Genomic DNA, 23,234 nt, shown 5'->3' on the forward strand with positions numbered 1-23,234 from the left:
CGCATGCCTAGCGGTTCCTCTACGAGCTTCTTTCATTCACATTCACCCGTGCGCAATGGCACCGAGCGCTCCTCCTGCTCCTGGACGCTGCGACCGGATAACTTTTTACTCTGCAAGGATGATACACCTCCGGGATGGCATCTGATGATTTCTCGACTGAGAAACGGTAAAAGGTGCGTAAGTCTTTACACTTTTAGTTTTTGAGAGGAAACACATTAAAGAAACGTTAAATGAGGTGAGTTTTTTCAGCCTTCTGATCCATGAGTTTCCGGCTATTCAGTTAACTGATGTTTTGTGTATTTAGTGTTTCCTGCAGCAAGTGCTGAGATGGAATCGTATAATTATTCCTCTGTGTGGGACTGAGTGCATTTAGCCTAAGCACTCAATCATGAGATCTAATTGAATTGTTCGATTTAGGGTTGACTGCTTGGCAGCTGTATTAATTTTCACAAAAAGGAAACGTGAGAAAAATCTATCAGATACTGTCAGCTAGGTCTTGATCCCCCCCAAAAATGTGGTTGTACTGTAAACTATCATGATAGGTTTTATATGCAATTAAATACCCTCCCACTAACAGACTTAAGAGAATGGGACTGAGGGGAAAAAAGTGTGTGTGAGCATGCATGTGTGAACTGGAGGGTCTGGTAATGTCCTTTTCACACAGGCTGTAAATGTTCAGATTGCTGCATAATGACATGGAGAGAACCTGACAACGCCAGTGGGAGGTGGCATGGACAACAGAGTGAAGGGGACAAACAGTTTTTGAGTAGTACTTGTTTTACAAGTAGAAACAAACCTTTCAATAAAGCAGTTTGTAACCTTGTACTCGATAACCGGTGCCTTCAGATTAGATAGGCACGGGTGTTTATGAGCCTGTGTTTGTGTATATACTTGTGGTTTTCCGAAAATGTTTTATGATGATCAGTTATTGTGCCTGGCACACCGCATTTTTAAAAAAAAACTCCCTGCTACACCTCTATCATAGGAGACTTGAAGGTGAAAGCTATACGCACCTGTTTTTTTTTCCCCTCTCCTTCTTCTGCTTCTCTTGTGGAAAACAATACTGATACTGTAGCTGTTCAGGAACTGAGTGGAATTATAGACGGGGAAATCTTTAAGAGCCTGAGTGTGTGCCAGGTTTGAATGTTATCTGACTTTCTCTGTCTTTCTCTTTTCTCCCTGTTTCTGTCACTGAAAGAGGGGACAGTTAAATAAGATGGATCAGTTTGTTTACCATCTAGACACAGGTGTGAGCATTACCACAGCTCTGACATCTGGACAGATAGGAAGGCTTGGAGATAAATGAGAGGAAGGATGGAGTGTAAGGACCAGAGCCAACTGGACTGCTCAGGGTGGCAGCATGGACATCTTATCCCTCCAGGATGAGCAAACCTTACTGACCAGCTCAAAACAAGGCTGCCAGCCCCTCATTCAAATGACCCCTTCTGCTTTGTAGTGTCTGTTTTTGATATGTGTTTTACCCATCATGTAGAGGAATGAAAGAAGAACAACTGAAATGCTGACTGACGCAACCATAAATGTGTTGCACAATGGAAGCGTACAGTTCTGATAGGCTTTTGATTCACAAACATGTGCCTCTGTTTCTCATTCAGCAGAAAAACAACAAAAATGGGATGCAATTAAACCATTACATTTTATTTGTCAGTCTCCCAGTAGGCCTTTATCATGAAATGATGCTGTAGTCATCTGATGGCTTATGCTGCCCGTATCTGATGAGTGAGGTGTGAGAAATATACTGTCTGTGTTTTCATGAGAATCCAAAGAAAAACTTTCTTTTTTGTGACAAATGAACAAACATCAAACAGTGCATCTTTCTTTGGGTAGGTTTGCCAAACATCTCATCTCCAATGTCACCGGAACGTCTCCATGGCCATGTTTAGCAGCTCAGAGCGGCTCTGGAACGAGTCAGACCGCATCGGATGGGATGAAAGGAATGAGAGCTCAGACGCTTTAGGGAAGGATGAAGGGGAGCTCAACTACTATGCCATGCTATACTCCGTGCTCATCCTTGCCATTGTGTTTGGAAATGTGTTGGTGTGTCTGGCTGTGCTGCGAGAGCGTTCACTCCAGACCACCACCAACTACCTGGTGGTCAGCCTGGCTGTGGCTGACCTGCTGGTGGCCTCACTGGTCATGCCCTGGGCCGTGTACCTGGAGGTGAGTATCTGGATTGACAGTAGACACATCTACAGCAGGTAGTCCAACTCTAATTTTATCTCATATACTTTCATGCTCCACATTTTCATTGAAACAAAGTGTATAGTTTCATATGATTACATGCAACATTATGCCATCCATATATGACTGTCCTCTCTTAAACAACCCTTAGAGGCATTTGGTTCATACAGGCCAAAATGGCCTATAGTTATCTATACATAACCTTTGCTAACCTTTGGCTGTGAGAGCAACTGCAAGTGAATTGTTAAAAGCAGGCTACATGGATATAACATCTGCACCGTAAAAAAAACCAAAACATGATCATTTACAAACCTGATGTTGTAGTTTAGATTTTTGTCCTTAACCAAAACCCCAAACAAGACATGAAGAAATGTTTTATCCTCATGAGGATTGTGTGACTTGTTAATGGAAAGAAAGATGTCTGCTACAATGTGGAAGAGCACACATTATATTCCCCTCCTGCCAGTAGTTGAAGCAGTTCTTTGATGTCCTTATCGGTCATAGGTATTAACAAATAACTTATATGGACATTTCGATCCGAGAACTTGTTAGGATTTGTTTACATCTGTTTTGTCAAGCTTGTATTCCTGCTAGCAGAGTCTGAAGTGGCAGAAACTGAGTCAAACCCAATCTACTGATTTAAACTTATTATTCCAAGAGCCCTAAGAAGTTAGTTTTAGGGCACCTACTGGGCTGTCAAATATAAATTGGTAACAGTATATATATTGCAACAAGCAGCAATACATTTAAATTTTTTTTACATGACATATTGCTGAAAAAGATGCTCTGTAAAATGTTGAAATGATGACATACCATAAACGTTTTCCAGCAAATACATATTTGACAAAATTAGAATAAAAAAAAGATATTTCAGTTAAAAATAATGCTTAATTTACAATTACAAAACAATGAACTAAGAAAAATTTTATCTTATTTGAATAATCCTGACAAAATACCAAAAATGTATGTCGATGAATTGGTTATGCATAGTTTTTATACTTTTAAGCTATTAGATAGCTTGAAACTATCAATTAATCAAGCTGATTATCTAAACTGTAAATGAAAAGCTTTTATTTGTAAGCCGCTTCAACTGTTTACTCATCACTAACTTGCTAATATCATTTTTCATCATTCATCAAATTTGAGGTATTTAATGTTTCCCTTTTTCATGACAGTTAAGAATTTGAATATTTTATTTTTTATTCTTCATTTTTAGGTATTTCAGCAGTTTAGCATGAACCAAGATATTGTTGCAACAATACATTAATTTTCAGCATAATTAGTGTAATCTATTTACTGAATGTCATATTTAAAGTTATCATCTTAATGGTTTATCCATTATTTCTTGGTAAATGTCTAATGTTCATCCATTAGTCACTTCTACCACTGATCCTTTAACTTAAGCATATTTTAGTGAATAGTTATTTAACTTTGTAGCATTTGCATTTGAACATTTGCTTTTAGAAAACCGTTCCATGTTCTCTTTTTGCATGCCAACAATTTGTAATCCAAACTGCTTCGATACCTTTATTTAAACATTGTGTCAATTATTAATTGCTACTTCATTCGTTTTTTTTAAATTTGTTGATTCCCCACAGTAGCTATTTAAACCAGCAATTCCCACTGACAGCCTGACTCTGGCAGAAAGATTCCCACCCCCTGGGGTGCATCTTCTCCCTAATTGGACAATGAGGGTTAAGAAAGCAGAGACAAAGTGGACCACAGAGTATGTGAAAGAGAGAGGAGTGCTTGGCAGTGAGTGAACAGAAGCTTTAAAGTTTTCTGAAGGAATGCATAAGCAGCCAACGTCAGAGGGAAAGATGAGGTTTATTCAGAGCTTATCTTTGCAGGTGATTACAAGACAGTGAGGATGATAAAAGATATTTTAGGCAGTGCTTCACTATTTATGTAGATAATAGGTAATTGCTGACAGGCATATTGAAATTTGAAGAATGACCTCATGTCTTTGGGTAATTGGCTGACCGTCAAATGACAACAAAGCGAGTGCAAACCTACGAATTAAATTTTTTTTCCAAAGTTTAAAGCAAATGGCTATCTGTGGTGATAATTCTTTGCTTGAATTTTACAGAATATTCACTAGTTTAACATAGCTTGCCAGAAAATTGTTAGTTACCTAAGCCTCTCTCATTGTTTAATTCCCAGTTTAGAAACCCCCTTACATGTAAAGACACACACGGCCTTCAGGCATCCATATTTCATCGGAGTAATACACTGCACACTGGAAATGATGTGCCAGACTGTTTTAGAAGCACAGACATGAGAGTGTGTGTAGGAAAGCATCCTTGTACAACCGAAAAAGACTTGAGAATTGAGCAAAAGCTGACAAATTAAACATGATTAATTCCTATGAATGGTAAATTAAGGCAGGCAAGAACCTTGACGGGAGGTCATGAGTCATGAGTTTAACTTCCTTGCGAGCACTCATGCTGTCCAGAGCATGTGCGTCATTATATTGATTCAGTCTGTACGTCTACATTTCTGATTCAAATGAAGGCTTTTAATACCATAAAACAGAAGAATTAAAAGATACAATTGTCTTGAATTAATTAATTTAACATTAAGAAAAATGAGAATAAGATCTTGGATAAGGAGGGGGGGGGGGGGACAATTTTCACAACATCAGAGGCAAAGACCTTTGAAGACTTCCCAAGCAAACACCTTGTAAACCCTAATCAGAGATATGGGGGGTTAGCATGTGACCAGAAGGTTGCTGGTTTGCCTCTGGAGTCGTGCGTCAGTAAGAAAAGCAATGTTCACTCTCTGCCCTGACAAGGTACAAATCATGTGCCCTTGCGCAAGTCACCTCATTGCTGGATGGTAGACTTGATCTATGACTTATACTTCAACAAAGTAGCTGTATTGGCAGCAATGACTCACTTTCCACAACTCACCCTAAATGATGCTTCTCAGCTTCTGCAAATATATGATCTGTCCATGGAAACAGCTTCATTTGTAGCGTGGAAGATAGTCTGACTGTCAGTTCAGACAGGTGTTTTGATTCACTGACTTGAATTAAATCTGACAGAAAGCAAGAACCGCACAATCTGTCTTATCTATAGACATGGTGGAAAGTTTGCAAACCATAGATATTTCTGCATAGATGTGATCTTAAATATTATCAAATTAAACAAATCCAATATGCTGACGAGTGATAAAAATGGTAATGCATTTATTGAGGAGGACGTGACAAATCTGTGAGTGGCAAAAACATGTGAGCCAAGTTAATGTGGAGGTCAAATTTGAGTTTTCAGTCTGTGGAATGACAATCAGATACACGTTTAAGGTGCTGGAAATGTCTTGAAGTCTGATTTTCTAAGCCTTTCTCAAATAGTAATAACATTTTTTACAAATTCACATAACACTTGAGAGTCAACCAGTGGAATAACACAAGTAAGCCACTGCAGTTCTTAAAGAAGGTGGGCGAATGGGACCAAAAGAGAACCTTTTGGTGTAAATCTTTAGTTCATCTCATCAGTGATACATATCAGCAACAATATCATGGCTTGGGCCTGTCCTGTTTATTTTCTGCATCTGGTCCAGGATGGCTTTGCATCATTGATGGAGCAGTGCAGTCTGAGTTAAACAGAGGAATGATAAAAAGAAGCATCCGTTGCTGAAGAAATGTCAAAGAAGGATAAAATCTGTTTTGGACAGGCCACTAAATCTTCACCTTTATGGAATAGAACAGTTGTTTCATGACCAAAGCAAGCAATTTAAAGATCCACAGACTCACCAACATCCCAGAGCTATAGTTGTTCTGAGGACCAGACTAAATTGCCTCCAAACCAATGTGCAGAACAATGTGAAGTTATTGTTGCATATAGAAGTCAAATAAAACACTTAAAACAAAGCTTCACATACTTATTCCTCTCACGAATCTGTCATGTTGGATCATTCCCATTAATAAATAATTGGCCAACAATGATATTCTGACTTTTTTTTTGTATTTTCTAAATCTTCTTTTAGGACTTGTACGAACTTCTATATTCAGAATAATACAGAAAAGGTTGATCAGCCTAAAGGGATTATTTTCTCAGAAGAGAATCATTTTACAGGCGTTTGCAAAGACAACCTTCTTATTACTTTGTTTTTCCTTCACCGAAAAACAACTTTAAATGTCATTTCCAGTTCAAACGACTTTATCAAACTGTTTTTCCTCACCCTGATAATCCAGGTCTGATCCCCGTCTGCTGGCCCTATCTTCACCTGCGGTGTCTTATTTTTCTTTTACTGAGACTTGCAATACACCTCCCTGCTGAGAGTGATCACATATGTTCAAACACAGTCAATATGAGGTGTGTGCAGAGTCCCACGGTGCACGCATATTAGATATATACAAATGTGTGTATCAGTCTGTAAGAGTGTGCAGGGGTGACTGACCACAAACAAGGTATATACTTTATATTTTAACCTTAGTTCTATATTTGTATATGAGATTAAAGAGTTATTGTTGTAATTTAGCATCAGGCTTAAAAAGAAATACCATAAAAAGAATCCAGCTCAATGCAGCAGTGGGGTGGATAATAGTTCTAGTCCTCTGCTGAGAGCCAGTTACATACATAATGCTAAATGCATTAAATTTTTACAGTTCTAATTATCACAGTATAATGTTCACAGTTAGCATTAAAAAAAACAACAACAACTCTGGAGCAGACAGGGGCAAAGGTGAAAAGATATCTCATTTCATCATTAGTAATTGACAGAGACTGAAGCAGGAAATGAAGGCAGGAGAAAAACAGAAAGAGCCAGGATCACGAGGAACTCACACGCAGAAGAGCCAGGAAAAGTGCAAACAAAAGAAAACCAAGGATTAAAAATCAGAATGCCACCAGAGCAGCAAAAATAAGAGGTGGCTGGAGCATAACAAACAGCATGAACTGTAAGATCTTGCTCTGAGCTGTTTGCAGAGCAGGCACTTTGTTGGAGCTTGAGTGTGGATAGGCTGCAGCTGGGCACCTTGCTCCACACGGGCTGCAATTAAGCCCCGACACAAATGAAAGGGAGCAAGGAGAGCTCCAGAACAGGAAGACGAAAAGGCAGAGTTTATTTCTGAAAATCAGAAACAGTACTGTACAGAGGTCTTTGCCATTCCTTATTTCTTTATTATTTGCCTCCACAGAGCCACACTTTCTAACATTTTTGAGCAATTGTTGTCCAGGATTTCTGAGGGACATTTTCAGTCCAGTCCTTATACTTGGCCATTTTCAGAGGAATGTTTTGATTAACTTATCTATTTAGTTAGTTATTTAATGTGTTACACATAACAGACTACTTAGCAAATAACCCGTTTGCAATATAGTATCATTGGCACTTTGTTAATGTGCAATCTGTAGAAAACACATAATTTGTTCTAATTTCTTTAGCTGAATCCACAAAAAATGCGAAATATAACATAGTTTGACTGACTGGAAAATAATGCTTGTGTAACAGCAAGGCAATTTCCAAGGAGTCATAGTATAAGGCAAAAAAATGCAGTAGGCTCTTAAAAATTGAAGGAAGTGAATAAGTGAAGGACTAAAGAAGGAGCTCTAATCTTTAACAAAAAACATGTTGGAAGTTATTTGGAGTTTTCTCAGCTACTCGTAAATTGCTATTTCTTTGCTATGAATAAATGGCTCTAAGTTTGTACAACCCCCCTGCTCTATGTGAGGCAGAGGACACAGTCTTTTCACACTTTTTATAAGTGTGTGTCTGTGTGTATTCCCTTGTCAGCTTTCCACCTCTCTGTGTCGGGAGGCACGTGTTATCATTCAGGATTTGAGAGATGCAGAAGTGAGGCACAGGAACTTGGATCCCATTTATCTCTGTCAGACAGTTATTACCAAGCATTATAGAGTCTAAGTGAAAGCCTAACATTCAAATCTAAGCTCTGCAAGGGTTGGGGTGGGGACTGGGGTATTGTTGGGTCAGCCAGTGATTTGTGCCCTTGCGGAGTTGTAAATAGCTCCGTTCAAGGCAGTTAGGCACCTTGTTAAACAGTTTTCTTCTCTCAACTTTCTCGTTATACTAACAACATTGTCCATCATTGCACCAACATTACAGAAAATATGCACTTTAAATCTGCAGAGGACAAAGCCTATGTAAAGGCAGGTGTTGTATATGTGAATAAAAACATACAGAAATGATGCAGATCTTTACCTTTATAGACATGAATCCTTAGTCCAATATGTATGAGTAAAAATGGAACTAATGTTGGAAGCTCAGGTCTGTTTTCCTGTGTTTAATGTGGACAAAACCGTCTCTTATGTGCCCAATTATCCTCCTTCTTTTCTTCTCTGTCACCTGTTCAAGTGTGTGCCTTCATAGGTGCTTCACACTTCACTGTGACAGAGAGGAAGAGGAACATGTGCTTTGTTAATCCGCCTGTGTGTCCTGTGCAGGTGGTCGGCGGCGCCTGGCTTTTCAGCAGGCTCTACTGTAACATCTTTGTCACGCTGGATGTGATGATGTGCACCGCCAGTATTCTCAACCTGTGTGCTATCAGCATTGACAGGTGAGTGTGCAGAGTGCACTCTTTCCACGTTTGTTGTGTATGACTGCAGATGTTCCGCGACGTCTCCAGCGTAAATGCCATTTATTTGGGATTTTCATTTTTCTGGGGTTCTTTCTTTCTTTCTTTCACCTCACCTCATAGATAATTCAAAGTTGACTGCTGCAAGAAAGCGTAAATTTCCCATGTTGCTCATTTCCTCTTGATGTGCATCCATTTATGTCAGAAAGTGACAAACATAATCAGGTATCATACACACTGCGTCTTGGATTCACATTCAGTTTCTATGGTTTTGTTTGCATTAATCAGGGGAATTCTGTTGTTTTTTACTTTAAACCTTTGCTGTTCATATGCATGGCATATTTACATTATTTACATGCTTAGGATTTTCTTGTGTCACAATTAATATTTAACAATTCTCCAGGGTCTTTGAACTTACAAGCCACAGGCATCAAGAGTTCAACTACATCCAGTAGAATAAATAAACGTACACATAAGAACTAAAGGTAATGAGGGATCTATTTATACAGCTCATATGGAGGAGCAAGTTAGACTGAGTGCAGAGGAGGATGGTGCTTTCATAAGATTGCATGACACCTAATGTTCCATTAGTTCCAGGTTCACTGTGTGTTTCTTTGCTTGCAATAATATGCTCCTGCATTATTATCCAATGATAATAATATATAAAATAATTTCTTCTCCTTAGCCAAACGCTCAGACCAGTCTGTGTATTAAATTCCTACTTATTTCAACCATGTTTAAAAAAAGATAGAAATGCACCACACGCTGGCAGTGAACAAACCGCTGTTTGCAGCAGTGGCCTAGCTGCTAGGTGTATATGTGATACTGTTGAAAGTGACAGAAAACTAAGAACATTAGCATTCTGATATTTTGCCTGTGTTTTTTGTAAAATGCCCTCTGGTTTAAATGTACAGCTGCACACTGCCATGCTCGCAGCCATTTTAAAGCCACGAGAGATTGTTTGTATGTAGCAATTTGATGAACGCAGATGAGTTTTTAAGGGATTCATAAAGGTTTCTTTATTTTTAGTGATGGTCACATGCAAACCCATTGTACAGGACATCATCAGGCTTAATCAGGCTTAATATGTCTTCACTGACAAAAAGAGCAAGGAGTGTCACTGAAGGTTTTCCTCAGCCGCAAAGTTGTTTTAAATCTTTTCCTGGCTAACTTCATGGATCCAATTGGTTCTTGATTTGCTCAGCATTGTTTTGAATCTGTCTGCCCTTTTCCAAACAGTTTTTCCAGATGAGTTCACGAGGAATTTTGTGCAACAAACCACCTGACATTTAAGATTAAAAAAAAAAGAAAACACGCAGCAAAGGTTTTGAACTCAGATTCAACATGGCACTTGCTGTACACAAGGCTGAATGTGTGGGAGGTCCAAAGGCAAATCCATGCTTCAAAATAGCCAGTGCTTCAAAACAGCTTCATCTGTCAATGCTCATGTGAATATAAAGGTCTCTAACTTTTTCTTCTTTAATGAGTCCAACTGAAAGTAGCGCTTGCAAATTTGACAAACTTTGCTTTATTCGCCTGTTATTTTTTCTTCACTGATGTCTCCAAAACTACATGACAGTCACAACTTTACAATCTAATTTTAGCACTGCACAGCAACACTGATTAAATGACAGATAATTCATTAACACTTTTAGCATCTTTTGTCTCCTTTACAGCATATCGTTAGATGCCTGCTGTCTTAGCACTATAGCTAATTTGCACCTGTGCAGTGAAGTCATTTGGAGCCCTGCAGTTCTCTGTGATTGATTCTTACACGACTCAGCAATGCACTTAAAGCCTCACATGTTTGTGAGGGTCTTCATAATTAAAGCGCCAGCAGCATTTTCAGTCACTGACAACAAACCTGTATTACCTTTTTGAAGTCACTGTTTATTTTCTTGTTCATAGTAATTATCTGCTCTGGGTTCTCCAGGCACAGCATGAATTCACAAGAAAGGAAATTCTGATATCAAATAAGCTGAATTGTCTTTGTGAACGCACATACACTGCAGTGCAACTCATATTTAGAGCATATCCAGAATCGATGAGCCTTGTTTTCTATCTAAACTAAAAGTGTAACATCAATAAACCACGTACGTTATCTTTAACTACTTTTTTTTTTCTCATCTCTGCTTTTATTTAACCAGAAAGCACAAGGGAGGTGTTTTTTTTTTAAGAGAAAGTATTTATAGCAAACTTTGCTGCCTGTTTGGTTTGGGGTTTCAGTCTGCAAGTTGCCCAGAGCAGGAACAGAGTAATTGTTCTGATGATTATAAACAATCATGGCAGTTAACTGGCTCTAAACAACATTACATCGCTTCCAGTTTGGGTTGAGGTCCACCATAATTGCTGCTTCTTCAGAGCCGTTGCTAAACCCAGTTTTGTCAGGCTCATTATACACTCTTGGCAAATAGGGTGCTGATTAACTCTTAAATCAAAGCCCCTCTAGGTTTATTGCTGAATGCCTAAATTGTTTCTAAATAGAAATGCCTAGTGTGCCTCTCCATTGTTGGCCTTTATATCAACCCCTCTCTCAGCCATGTATTTCTTGGCATCCCCAAAGCCCAATCTTTTTTCCCCATATCTAATTACTCTTCTTTATAGTCCTGTATCAGCAATTTTCTCTTCATTCAAATGTCATCATCATTATCCTTTTGTAAAATCACATTTTCAAAGCTGGCCAGACTCCAATTATTGTGTGTATATGTGTGTGTGTGTGCGTGTGTGTGTGTGAGCAGGTATACAGCAGTAGTGATGCCAGTCTTGTACAACACTACCCATCGCTCAAAGAAGAGAGTTTTTGCAATGATTGCCACAGTGTGGGTTCTGGCCTTCGCCGTCTCCTGTCCCCTTTTGTTTGGCTTCAACACCACAGGTCAGGTCATCAACAATATTTTAACTTTGTCCTCCTTTCCAGATGAGTCGTGATGAAGTTGCACAGAATGCACAGTACAAAGGCAGCATGTCATGAGCAAATGTCAGCTTGCCTTTTAGAGTGACAGGGGACATGAAACATAAACTTAAATTGGGTTTAATGATGCATTCAATCAATCGCCCTGTCCTCAGTGGTAATGTGTTGAGCTTTGTCAAGTGGTAGTGGTGCTAAAGAAGGTGTGTGTTTCAAGCATATGTAAGTTTTTTTTAGTTTTTTTTTGGCAGGGTTTAATTCAGTATTACTGGCATATTGTCATATTAATGAATAAATGCTTCAAGCTAAATGTGTGGGGAAAACAGTTCACCCTTTAAATACAACCTAGAGTTTGATATTTAGCTGCAAAATCTCACTTGATTTAAAAGGAAAGAAAGAAAAAAACCTCTCCAAAGCCATTATAATTAACAAGAACGTCTCATCAAGAATACATTTCAGCTCCATTACAGTCAAATTTGAGCTATTTAAATCTATAAAGCTTTTGAACAAGAAATGTAAGATCCAATTCATTTGGGGCTTGCTGAAGTGCAATGTTTAACCATTCCAATACTCTAAAATTGTTCTCTGTATCTAAGGCACAATATCAAAATGATCTGCCTTAGACACCCAATTGGCCAGCAAACTGTGTTTGCCATTTTATGTGATGACTCATAATATGAATTCCTAACTCTTCATGAGGAATAATCAGGACTTTTGCAAGGTCATGTTTTACGACACGCCGTGATATATATCTATGCTTAAGCAACTAGCTTTGTTGCCCTACGCTTACCCAAACCACAGAATAAGGAAGCATAAAGTTTGGAAAAGAAATCTGAGCTCAAGGCAGGAGGAGGCGAAAACAGCAGCCTCTCGGTTTTGTCAGGTCTCACCGACAAAAGTCCACTGAATCAACCCCCACAACATCAGCCCTGTAACCCTTCTTGAAACTGCCCGGGGCAATTTTAAGAAAAGGTAAAATGGCATCTTCATAAACTTTAAGAATCTATGTAATTGTGGATTTTAGAAACTTAAAATGACATTTATCACTGGTGATCATTAAAATGAGTGGCTTCTGCATTAACGCCTCATGCTAATATTAGTTATCGCTGTCATTAGAAGTAGAAGTAGAAGTTCTACTTCTTTATACTTCATTATACAGTAGAAGATCTATTGTATAATGTTAAGTAAAGAAAGTTATTCTGTTTGTTGCACTGGGTTTAGTACACATCTGCTCAGACCTTGTCTTCTTGATGATGTTTGAAGCATGTGGTCAAAGAAAACTTTCTCTGAAGTGTGAACATGAAAAAATCCAACACCTAACAGTGAAATGTGAGACATCACTAAAGCCTGTAGTGAAGATTAATGAATGCACATGCATGGTTAAAAGCATTAGTTAAACACAGTGTAAAGCTACGTATCCCAATTCAAGCATTTGGCTTACAATCAACATCATACAATGGCTGCTGATTGCAGGAACTGCGCTGCTTTAATTGTGTTTAAACCTGAACAAGAAGGTGAGACTAGTGGGTTCAGATCAAGTCTCGAATCTCTTGTCTTGCCTTGAAAGCAATGACTTGAAAAGGAGCAGTCTGACAGGAAAAATGGTGTATAACTGACAAATGAAATGTCTTAATCATATGAATATAGAAATTGCTGGCAGTTTGGAGACAGCCACACAAAGATTTCTAACTTTCTGGCCATATTTTTCCATATTTTAGTGTGTTTTTAGTATCGTGGCTTCAGCAGCACAAACAAAGTGAGGTGGTTTGCCTGTCTTAGGATCAGACAGGCAAACCACCTCACTTTGTTTGTGCTGCTGAAATTGATTGTGCATTTTTTTCATCAACTTTAACTGACAGCTCTATTAGCTTACTTGAGAGATATTTGAACCTGAAATTTTTCATTTACATGAAAGTCTATACGATTTCTTATCCTGAATTAGTGCAATTTCTGTCAGATCAATCACACTTCCATCTCACAGTCACCCCTGTGAGTGCAGGTGTGCAGCACAGTGCAGTTTAGCGTGTATGCAAAGGACAATCCGTCAAGGTAGTTTTCAAGACAGAGAGCATTCACCAGGATCAGAGGTCAGCTGCAAATGAAACCCTCTGTGTTCTTTAAATTAATCTTGTGATCTTGTGGATATTTCGTGTAATCATATTCAGCTTTTACCCGCAGACGACCCCATGGTGTGCTCCATCTCCAACCCTGACTTTGTGATCTACTCTTCTGTGGTGTCCTTCTACCTGCCATTTATTGTCACTCTGCTGGTCTACATCCGCATCTACATTTTCCTGAGAATGAGGCGGAAGAGGATCACCTTCGGACAGGCCAGCGGAAAAGTGCAGCCGGGCTATACGCAACCATCCGCGGTGAGGTCATCATCTGAATTCTGTTACCGTCTTTTAGTTTTTTTCTCTTTGTCCATTTTTTTCACTTTTGCGAAACTACGGTGCACAACAGTGGATTGGCAGACCTTTTTATAAAGCATTTATATTGATCTATTTGAGTAATAGTTTGTAAATAATTGATATAGAACAACTTGAGGCAGTTTATCCTCCTCTGTCTGGAAGTCTGCTTTGTAATTTGCAGTTCTCTGACTCTTTTTGTCTCAAGGAGCTGCACGGCCTCTAAGAAAATTCATTCATCAATAAATGAATAACACTCATTCAGCGCCTTATACTTTAACCTTTATAATAGACCACTGATTAATTATTATATCACTTCAACGTTTTATTAATGACCAATCAAAATGTATAACTGCAGACTTATCTTTTATCTCTAATTATCTGTGAATTCATAAGGTTTATTTCTTCAGACTCAGTGGCTGTGTTTTTGATTAGTATTGACTTACAACTGCAGACTAGTTTGGTGTTAATAAATTATTTATTTATCATTGATTTGGCAATGACTTGTTAGACATTCAGATTTGCTTGGAATTGTTATGATTTTATACTTTTTTTTAAGCCCCCCATAGGTTATAATCACCAAAGTCTTCTCCTCAAAGCAACTTTAGATTTCTGTGCCGTATCTTTGTGATTCGCCTTGATGTGTTCACACTGATGTTAACTTTCAAATTAAAATCCACCTTTATTCCGTTAGACGCGCTCATGCCTCATAGCTGGTTCTTTAAAGTAGAAAATGCTAAGTGCAGACAGATTGATAGACCCAAGCGCAGCTGTCAGAAAGATACGGGTAAAAGCTGTTTTTTGATTTCTAAGAAAAACCTTTTTTTATAAAAGGGTTCAAAAGCAATGTCAGGAGAAACAATGGAACACAAAAGTCTTAGGGTTATAATAGGCAAAAGCTGTGACATTTTGAATGAGGCTGCTCTGTAAATGCAGGCAGTGCGACAGAGTCCTCAGTTGAGTAGTTGTCAAGAATGAAATGGAAATGTATGGCTATGTCCACGAGCAAAGGACACGCCTGTCTGTACATATAAGGCTCTTCTTAATTAAAGTAGTTTGTCAAGTTAAAAATACTGGATTTGATCATGAGGGGTATATTTCATGTTTTCCCAAGTTTTTGAGCTAATTGATAGTAAACTATGAAAACTGATCAGGCACAACCTTAAAAACACTAACAGGTGAAGTGAATAACTGACTTGTTTCAATAGTTTATACGGTTATACAGTTTAAGGCTGTGAATTAACAGTCACATTTCTACAGTTTGACTTTTGTCTCTGTCAAAATGGACAATTTAAAGTTCTGAGCCACTTTATAAAGGTTCAAATTGTGATGACTTGATGACTGTCTAAGCATCTCCAAAATGTAACTGGAGTATTTGGGGAATGCAGTGATTTAAACATACCAAATAAAGGAAAACAGGTGAACCACCAACAAGGTCATGGATCTCCGCTGTGGTCTGATCCCACAGAGAATCTACTGTAGAGTAAATTGTGGCAATCTGCTGTGCTGGCCACAGCAGATTGATGAAAAATAACACAGTGCATCCTAGTTTGCCGTATATGAGCTTACATCACTGAAAGTGCCCAAGCTTACTCCGTCTTGTGTCAGAAGTACCTAGAGGGCTGAAGATTAGCGTGTCCTTCCCCACTACAAAAATTGTTTGGGGATGGTTTGAGGATCAGTCCATTTCTCCAGATCTCAGTCTGATCCATGGATCTATGAAAGATGCACCTCTCAGGACTTGAGGGATCTGCTGTTAATATTGTGTTAATATTGTAACTGATCTGTGTCTTTTTTAAGAGAAAAAAATATCCATAAGTAATCACAGTAGTGGGTGAATAGACCCATATTGAGAAAAAAATGAATTGTCACGCTGCCAAATGTCAGGCTCAACATCTTAGCACGTTAATTGGATCAGTGCTGTGTGGATGACAATGGATCATTGTAGTCTTTACCATTTCATCATCTTAGTTTATTGTGTCAATAATCAAGTTTAGATAGATAGATAGATAGATAGATAGATAGATAGATAGATAGATAGATAGATAGATAGATAGATAGATAGATAGATAGATAGATAGATAGATAGATAGATAGATAGATAGATAGATAGATAGATAGATAGATAGATAGATAGATAGATAGATAGATAGATAGATAGATAATTGCTTTCTCTTTATAACCTTGGAAAAGGAGACAGTTCATGTGCTTTGCATCTGTATCAAACCTATTTTTGAGATATAATGTATAAAAAGAGACTGTTAATTAATTCAATCCAGCGCAGTGATCTGCTTTGGCACATCCAGAGGCTTTCTGTCAAATGCGGCTGCATTTGTTGTACTCCAATTTCCCCCTTCAGTGCACATACATTTTCAGTCATTTCCTGCGTTTTAACACAAGGTTACAAATAACTGGTTGTAGTTGTGATGTGAACCATGAGATCCCAAACTGGAGTGGTTCTGGGTGAGTGATTTACAGTATAATGAAAGAGTGTTTTGAATTAGCATAAAAGGAGTCTGGCTCGGCGAAGTGAGCAAAAATTCAATATGAAGGAGTCTTTCTTTTTTTTCCCCCCATGTTTCAAAAGGGCCCATCTTTATGTTTATTGTAAATTGTAATTGAGTTGCACAGTCTTTGGCTTTGGAGTGAGAGTGACTGAAAACAAAAGTGACATGAAACCTTATTTTCCTGATTTGTTTTCTCTGTCAGGAACACGCAGTGATTATTTGAATTTTAATAAAAGTGTCCTTCGAGATAATCGATGAGTTTCAAATGAACAGCCCGCAAATGTTCTACCTGCAGACTCGTAGGGCTGTTTGGGGATGGGGAGGAGGGAGGGGGACTCATTTTATATGAATATTTGGAAAATATTTTCTATCTTGAACTTCTCTCTGTTTCCTTAGGAGACCTGTCTGCAAGAGGAGACTCCCAAGGCAAAGGAAGACTTATCACCTATAAGGATTAAAGTGGTGGGTGGTATTTCAAAATACGAATCAAGTACAGCTTTGGGCTTGATTTTTATTTATTTATTTTGTGATTTGTGCTGTAAAGTAGTTTTATTGAATACAGTGCGGTTTAATGCCTGACTAACTCTCACACTGACTGTGCTGGTGTGTTGCGAAATGCCGGCATGCAAGCCGGTTCTGTTTTTAGCTTTTCGTATGATGTCTCTATGTGTGTGTTCATGCAAACCTGAGTTTTTCCTTTCGCTATGTGGTCCCAGTCCAGGAGTCTGGGAAGGAGCCGGAAATTATGATTCTGAAGCATAGATGTCTTGCGTCACCCGGTCACTAGTCAGATGAGCATAGTCTGTGCAACTCCTGCATAATAAGGCAGAAGAAATGACAATCTGTAATTTTCCTCGGAGTAAGAAGATAAAGGGGAAATTTTACTGGAAATACACACTACACAAGACTTAAAACTTGTCAATGGTTCTCATTACTCATGAGGGAAAAGACTGATTGAGGCTGCTGAGTTTGCTGGAGGTTTAGGTAAATTAAAGACTGCATTCAGTTCTACACATAACACTCACTTTCTGATGTGTCCTGAATGTTCATGTGGGGCTGTGATTTTACATCAAGGCGTCAAGGCACTTTTAGACCATCTGAACAGAACAGTTTGAATCGGTTATAACATCCAATTTTCTGAGCCTCATTTACCACTTTGTTGACATAGTCATGTAGCTCTAAGCTGCAAATATTTCCCACAAAAAGTCAAGGAGAATAGGCTAAAGGCCAGCTTTCAATAAAAATAACTCTACAGACAAGGTTTGAGGGGAATAAAAATGATAGAACAATGAAGTGTGATTATTGAAACATTAAAGCGGTAATAATTATGTGGATGTGCTAATATGGTACTGCCAACATCTCCACTACCAGAAGTAGCCAGTGCATTAGCTTATGATAATGGTCTGATACTGATACTGACTGTGTAAAAAGACAGATTAGAGTGGCTTTAGCGCTAGACTAAAAGCATTCAGGAGTTGGCTCTTGCACTTAATTCTTGTACTGATAGTTAATCACTTGTTCTTTCAGCAGAGTGTGGAAACAACAGGTCCATCCAAACCCAATCTGCTCTCAGGTTGCCTGTGGCACAAACGCCCAAAGACAGGACCAGTGGAGAACTCAGTGCTGCCCCCAGTGGACACGCAGAACTACTGCAGCATCAGCCATGCCTCTTGCGGCCGCACAGAGATGGATCTGGAGCAGGAGCGAAGGGAGCAGGATGCAGGGGATATCAACGAGATGGAACATCCTTCTGTCAGGATGAGCTGCGAGGTGAAGGATCTGTCAAACGGACGGACACACACATCACTTCGGCCAATGTCTCATTTGCACACCAATCAACGATTCAGGAGTATGCACGCCCGGGAGAAAAAGGCTACTCAGATGCTGGCCATTGTGCTCGGTGAGTGCAGAATGTCATGGAAAGAAATTGTAAATGTCACAGAACATAATACAGCTAATTCAAAGAAGCGATATAAGGCCAAGTTTTTTAACCCTAAATGTTTAGTTGATTACCTTTTTTTTTTTTTTTTTACCTCGTATACTTACTTACACACTCTGATTTGGTCATTAACACCAATGCATTTGTTCAGCTTGGGCACATTAGCTGTACGTCTTGCAGAGCTGCAATAAATCAAGCTGAAATGTCAAAAAAGAAACACAGCTTTCCCATGCTCCAGTTACCATCCAGGTTACTTTAAGCCTGGTACAGTTAACTCTAGCTCATAGATTTCCCTTACAAAACTCTAAACACTAAGGGTTTTTGATGATATTACACTGGTGCCATTGGATAAAAGGGTTCAAAAGCAATGTCAGGGGTAACAATAGAAAGCAAAAGTATCAGGTTTATAATAGGCAAATGCTGTCTCATTTTGAGCGAGACCGCTCTGTAAATGCGGGCAAGTGCAACAGAACAGAAACGTATGGCTACGTCCATAACCATGATCTGATGATGACGATGGTGATGATAACCATGACCACTACACGATCCAAGTCCAAAGAGTTTCTCACCTGTTTTTCAACCACCTCATCACCATTTCCTGTAATTTTCAGATTTCAGTTATAGGGCTTGAATTTATTCAACACCATTCCTTGCTGGGTACTGCTGGGTGAATTGAATAAATGTGGTGTACCTGAGGTGTGCAACACAACAGCACTGGACAGAGGAAAACCACATCTCAGAAAACACAATAACAAAACAGAGGAGTCAGACAGTTAGCTAAATAAGAGCAGAATTGAAACAGCTCTTTAAAAAAATGTTGTTCACTCTGGTTTTAGAAACACTAAAATTAAGTTTCTGTAAATTTGAAAAGGCATCCTTAAGTTTCGACATATGTAGGTACAACATAGTCATTGATAAAGAAGTGTTTCAACAACAGGCTAACTGCTTAGGGGAGCTATTAAACGCTGACCATAAATAACATGAACTCTCTTTTCTCTGCTTGTCCCCATCTCCTTCGCAACCCCCCCCCCCCCCCCCCCCCCCCCTGAATTGTAAAATCAAATCCCATTGTTCCACTTTCATTTTTGTCCATGCATCTCTTTTCTGTGTCTACCACTTTGTCCTATTTGCATCCTATTTAATTCCCTATTGTCCTTTCTCCATTCTGCTTTGCTGTCTGCCTGCTTTAGGGGTGTTTCTCATCTGCTGGCTCCCTTTTTTTGTGACTCACATTCTGAACACCCACTGCAGGACATGCTACGTGCCTCCTGCACTTTACAGTGCTTTCACCTGGCTGGGGTATGTGAACAGTGCCCTTAACCCTGTCATCTACACCACCTTCAACATCGAGTTCAGACGGGCCTTCATCAAGATCCTCAGCTGCTGAGGAGGAAAACATTTTCAGGAGGTTAAAAAAGGAAATGAGACCGTGGAATAACTCAGCCATCGTGCATTTTGTAAATGGTGACCCCAAATGTACAGTGGTTATGATCAAGGGAGGCAAACAGCAAGCAGCGAGGTGAAGCTTGGAAAGGGAACAGCGTTGTGGTTTGTAATGAATGCAAACAAAAGAGAGTTCTTACTCCAGCACAGACTCTTTTCTTTCTCAACAAGGCTGAGATTCCATTTGAACTGTATACAGTTCATGAATACAGTTTTACCGAAAGCACAAAGTGTAAGCTTTCTTTTTAGATATATATTGTATAGTATGTGTACTGTTAATTTGCAGTCCCTCATTCAGGAGTTTCATGTCAATACAAGTTGGAAAGCTCTTAAGAGTCCAAATGGAGTTTCAAGGCTGATAAATGGACTTGTGGGTCACTTCATCTGAAGGCCCTCAGCCTCCACACTGTGTGGACTAACTAATGTTACTCACCGCCCCATCCGCCCCCTCCTTCATCACCCTGACCTTCAGTTACTCAGCAGCGCATCCACAAATCAAAATTCGCAAATGTGTATTTGAAATGCGCCGATAGTAGGCTCATTTTGAAGATTGTGATTTATATTGATGTGCAGGCATTGTGCTCAGTGTCGATTCATCAAAATTAAAAATGTGAGATTTTGATGTGAAAACATTTTCAGTGTTTTTCAAAGGAGCTGTGACTATTGACAGTCCTCTCCATTGCTCAGAGCTGCCCACCCGCTGCTGTTGGAGAAGGTAAACACTTTGTAATCTCAACAAATTAAGCAGGATTGTAAACTATGTGGTGCATTGTGTTGTAAATAAAAAAAAATATATATTAAACATTTTCCACGCTCATGTTTGCATATCTGAATTTTGCTCATGAAAGATGCCATAAGATATAGCCTCACTGTCGTGCTGGTTTTCTGGGAATCCGACAGAAGAGTTAAGATGAGTGAAGGTGATACTGAGGTATTTAGATACAGTAAAGAGAGTGAGTGTGACAGGAAAAGCAGAGAGTGAGATAAAGAATGATGAGTGCGCTGAGAGGTACTGCATTAAGCCGAAAAAAATGAAAGAAATGAGCTAAAAGAGCAAAGATCAAAGATGACTGGAGGAGCAAAAAGGAGATGGATTGTGGATAGATGGGGGAGTGAAAAAAACGGGAGAAGGCTGTTCCTCTCACCTTACATCTCAGGCTCCTTATTTCTCTGAGAGGCATAAACACCTGCTTCCCTGTCACTTTTTGCCATTTCGTCGACTCAGCCTCGTTCCGCTGAAAGTGCTTACGATGATGACGCACTTGTGTGTATCTGTGTGTGTGTGCATGCTTTTATTTATGGATTTGAGATGTGAGTGAAACTAGCAGGTTGGGATCTTCTTAAGGTAAACATCAATAATACATTGCAGGGATTTATGTTTCCCGTCGATTATAAAACTTTATGAACTTGAGATCAATATATAATTCATAGGGAGGTCTTTAATAATTGCATATTCAATTTCAGCGCTGTAATTATAACATAAGGCAGACTGAGGCTTAGGTTCCAGAGTGATCAGATAAAGGACTTGCGTGTCTCTTCTTTAACTGAATCTAAATCAGTTCCATTTTATGATGTAAACACTGCACAGTTGTGGACATGCTTTTCGAGATTACTACGTTTCAATTACTAGGTGTAACAATGATGAATTTGATAAGAAAAGAAAAATAAATAAAAAGCCTTATCTGCCTTTTTGTAAATGGAATGCAAATAAACCTAGAGCTCCAAACGATGAAAGACTGCAAAATAATTACGTCCAGTAATGTGAAACGGCCAAAGGGGTGAAATATATTAAAGTTAGGCTGTGCATCTTTATCAGCAGTGATGCTAAAAATGTTTAATTTGTCCTTAAATGCTGTCAGAGGAAAGGTTACAGGGTCATTAAAAACAAAAGACTTTACCCCTTCGGGATCATGTATGTGCTCATCCAATTTCATGGCAATCTGTTTTTACATTGAAAGACGTCCAGTGTGTTGACATAATGTCTTGAAGGCAGTGAAAACTCATACAGCAACGTGAGTAACCACATCTAGTGTATATCTTGACTTTTTTAAACTAGTGTCCAAAACAAATTGAATGTACATTTTGTTTTGAATCGAGGATTGTCAAAATAAAATTTCAAGATCTGAAAATAATTGGTAATAAACAAGTTTTAAGCAGGAAAATACAGAATATGAAAATATTAGGAAAGAATTGACCACTATTGTAGTATTTTTTTAATGAAGTTATTGGTTCACAGTCCTTGTCAGGTACACATGCTGGTAGACTCACCCACCACCATCAGTTTCAGTCTTAAGTTCAAAGTGTTCAAAGTCCTCTTTGCTGCACTCCTACTGGTTCTTGGATAGACCTCATGGAGCGGCCCTGTGGGGTGCTGAGCATCTGAAGTCTTTAATATCAACCTCTGTGTGCGCTGAGCTGTCTGATGAAGCTCTATGCTATCTCATATGAAAAGTTTTCTTTCAGATCTTTCTTTGTACTCTTTCTTTAAGATCACCCCCTAAAAGTGGCCTCACTGGAGCGGGGCTTGCAATGGAGAGCTAAAGTTAAGTGAAACTGATTAATAGATGAGTGCTTTCACAGCAGTAAGATTTGAGTTTATTGGAAATAAAAAAAAAATTATCAAAGGAAATCTAAACCTTGTGGTCAAGCGTGCATGTCACAAGCTCAATGATCCCACCCAACAACCCACAAGACCCAAATGATCAATGACTGACATTTCCACCACAGGAAACCGCAGATAGGAGGAGCCTGACAAGATGGATTCCCTCATATTTTTGATCTCGTGGGTCTCATGAATTCTGCAGTGCTGTCATATCCCCGTTACCTCCTCTAGTCGCAGAAGTATATAACAATGTGCCACACAACATAAAATATTCATAAACTACATGCCAGTGATGCTGATATTTTCTGGTGACATTTTAGTACCAGTACAGAAAACTAATGTATAAGATGCAGGAAGTGCCTCAGCTGGCTAAAGTTGACCGACTAAAGGCATAAATTTCCCACAGTATATGCAAATAATTCAACTGCAAAGAGAAATACAGTTTTGGGACCCTTCATATCATATTTTTTTTTGTTAAGTTGATTCATCTTGCTCCTATAATATAGACATTTTTTGGACAGAAAGATACATTCAAAGTATACCAATAACAACTAAGCTTTTAAAGTTAGTCAGAAGTACTCATAGTATTCTGTGTGTCAAGTCATCCAAGCTCTACAGTACCTGATATCATTCATCAACCAAATAAGTTATACATTAACTTCATGATTGTACATATGAAAGCATAGTGCAATTATT

General features: G+C 38.8%; 1 protein-coding gene across 3 annotated transcripts; it reads left to right on the forward strand.

The window, feature by feature from the left end:
* drd3 (dopamine receptor D3) lies at positions 1 to 20,705 on the forward strand. Of its 3 annotated transcripts, none has more exons than XM_072378865.1 (8): positions 1 to 173; positions 1,846 to 2,178; positions 8,601 to 8,713; positions 11,470 to 11,606; positions 13,818 to 14,011; positions 16,951 to 17,016; positions 18,082 to 18,454; positions 19,684 to 20,705. In XM_072378865.1, the coding sequence occupies exons 2-8, from the start codon at positions 1,888 to 1,890 to the stop codon at positions 19,878 to 19,880; spliced, it is 1,371 nt and encodes a 456-aa protein (XP_072234966.1). In that variant the 5' UTR covers positions 1 to 173; positions 1,846 to 1,887; the 3' UTR covers positions 19,881 to 20,705. The 3 variants fall into 3 exon arrangements, with proteins under 3 accessions (XP_072234966.1, XP_072234968.1, XP_072234967.1); XM_072378867.1 differs by having other exon boundaries at positions 19,745 to 20,705; XM_072378866.1 differs by having other exon boundaries at positions 18,085 to 18,454.
* Positions 20,706 to 23,234: the final 2,529 nt, after the last annotated feature.

The sequence above is a fragment of the Leuresthes tenuis genome, unplaced genomic scaffold (genome assembly GCF_036924035.1).
Source record: "Leuresthes tenuis unplaced genomic scaffold, fLeuTen1.0.hap1 SCAF_24, whole genome shotgun sequence".
NCBI classification, from domain to species: domain Eukaryota; kingdom Metazoa; phylum Chordata; class Actinopteri; order Atheriniformes; family Atherinopsidae; genus Leuresthes; species Leuresthes tenuis.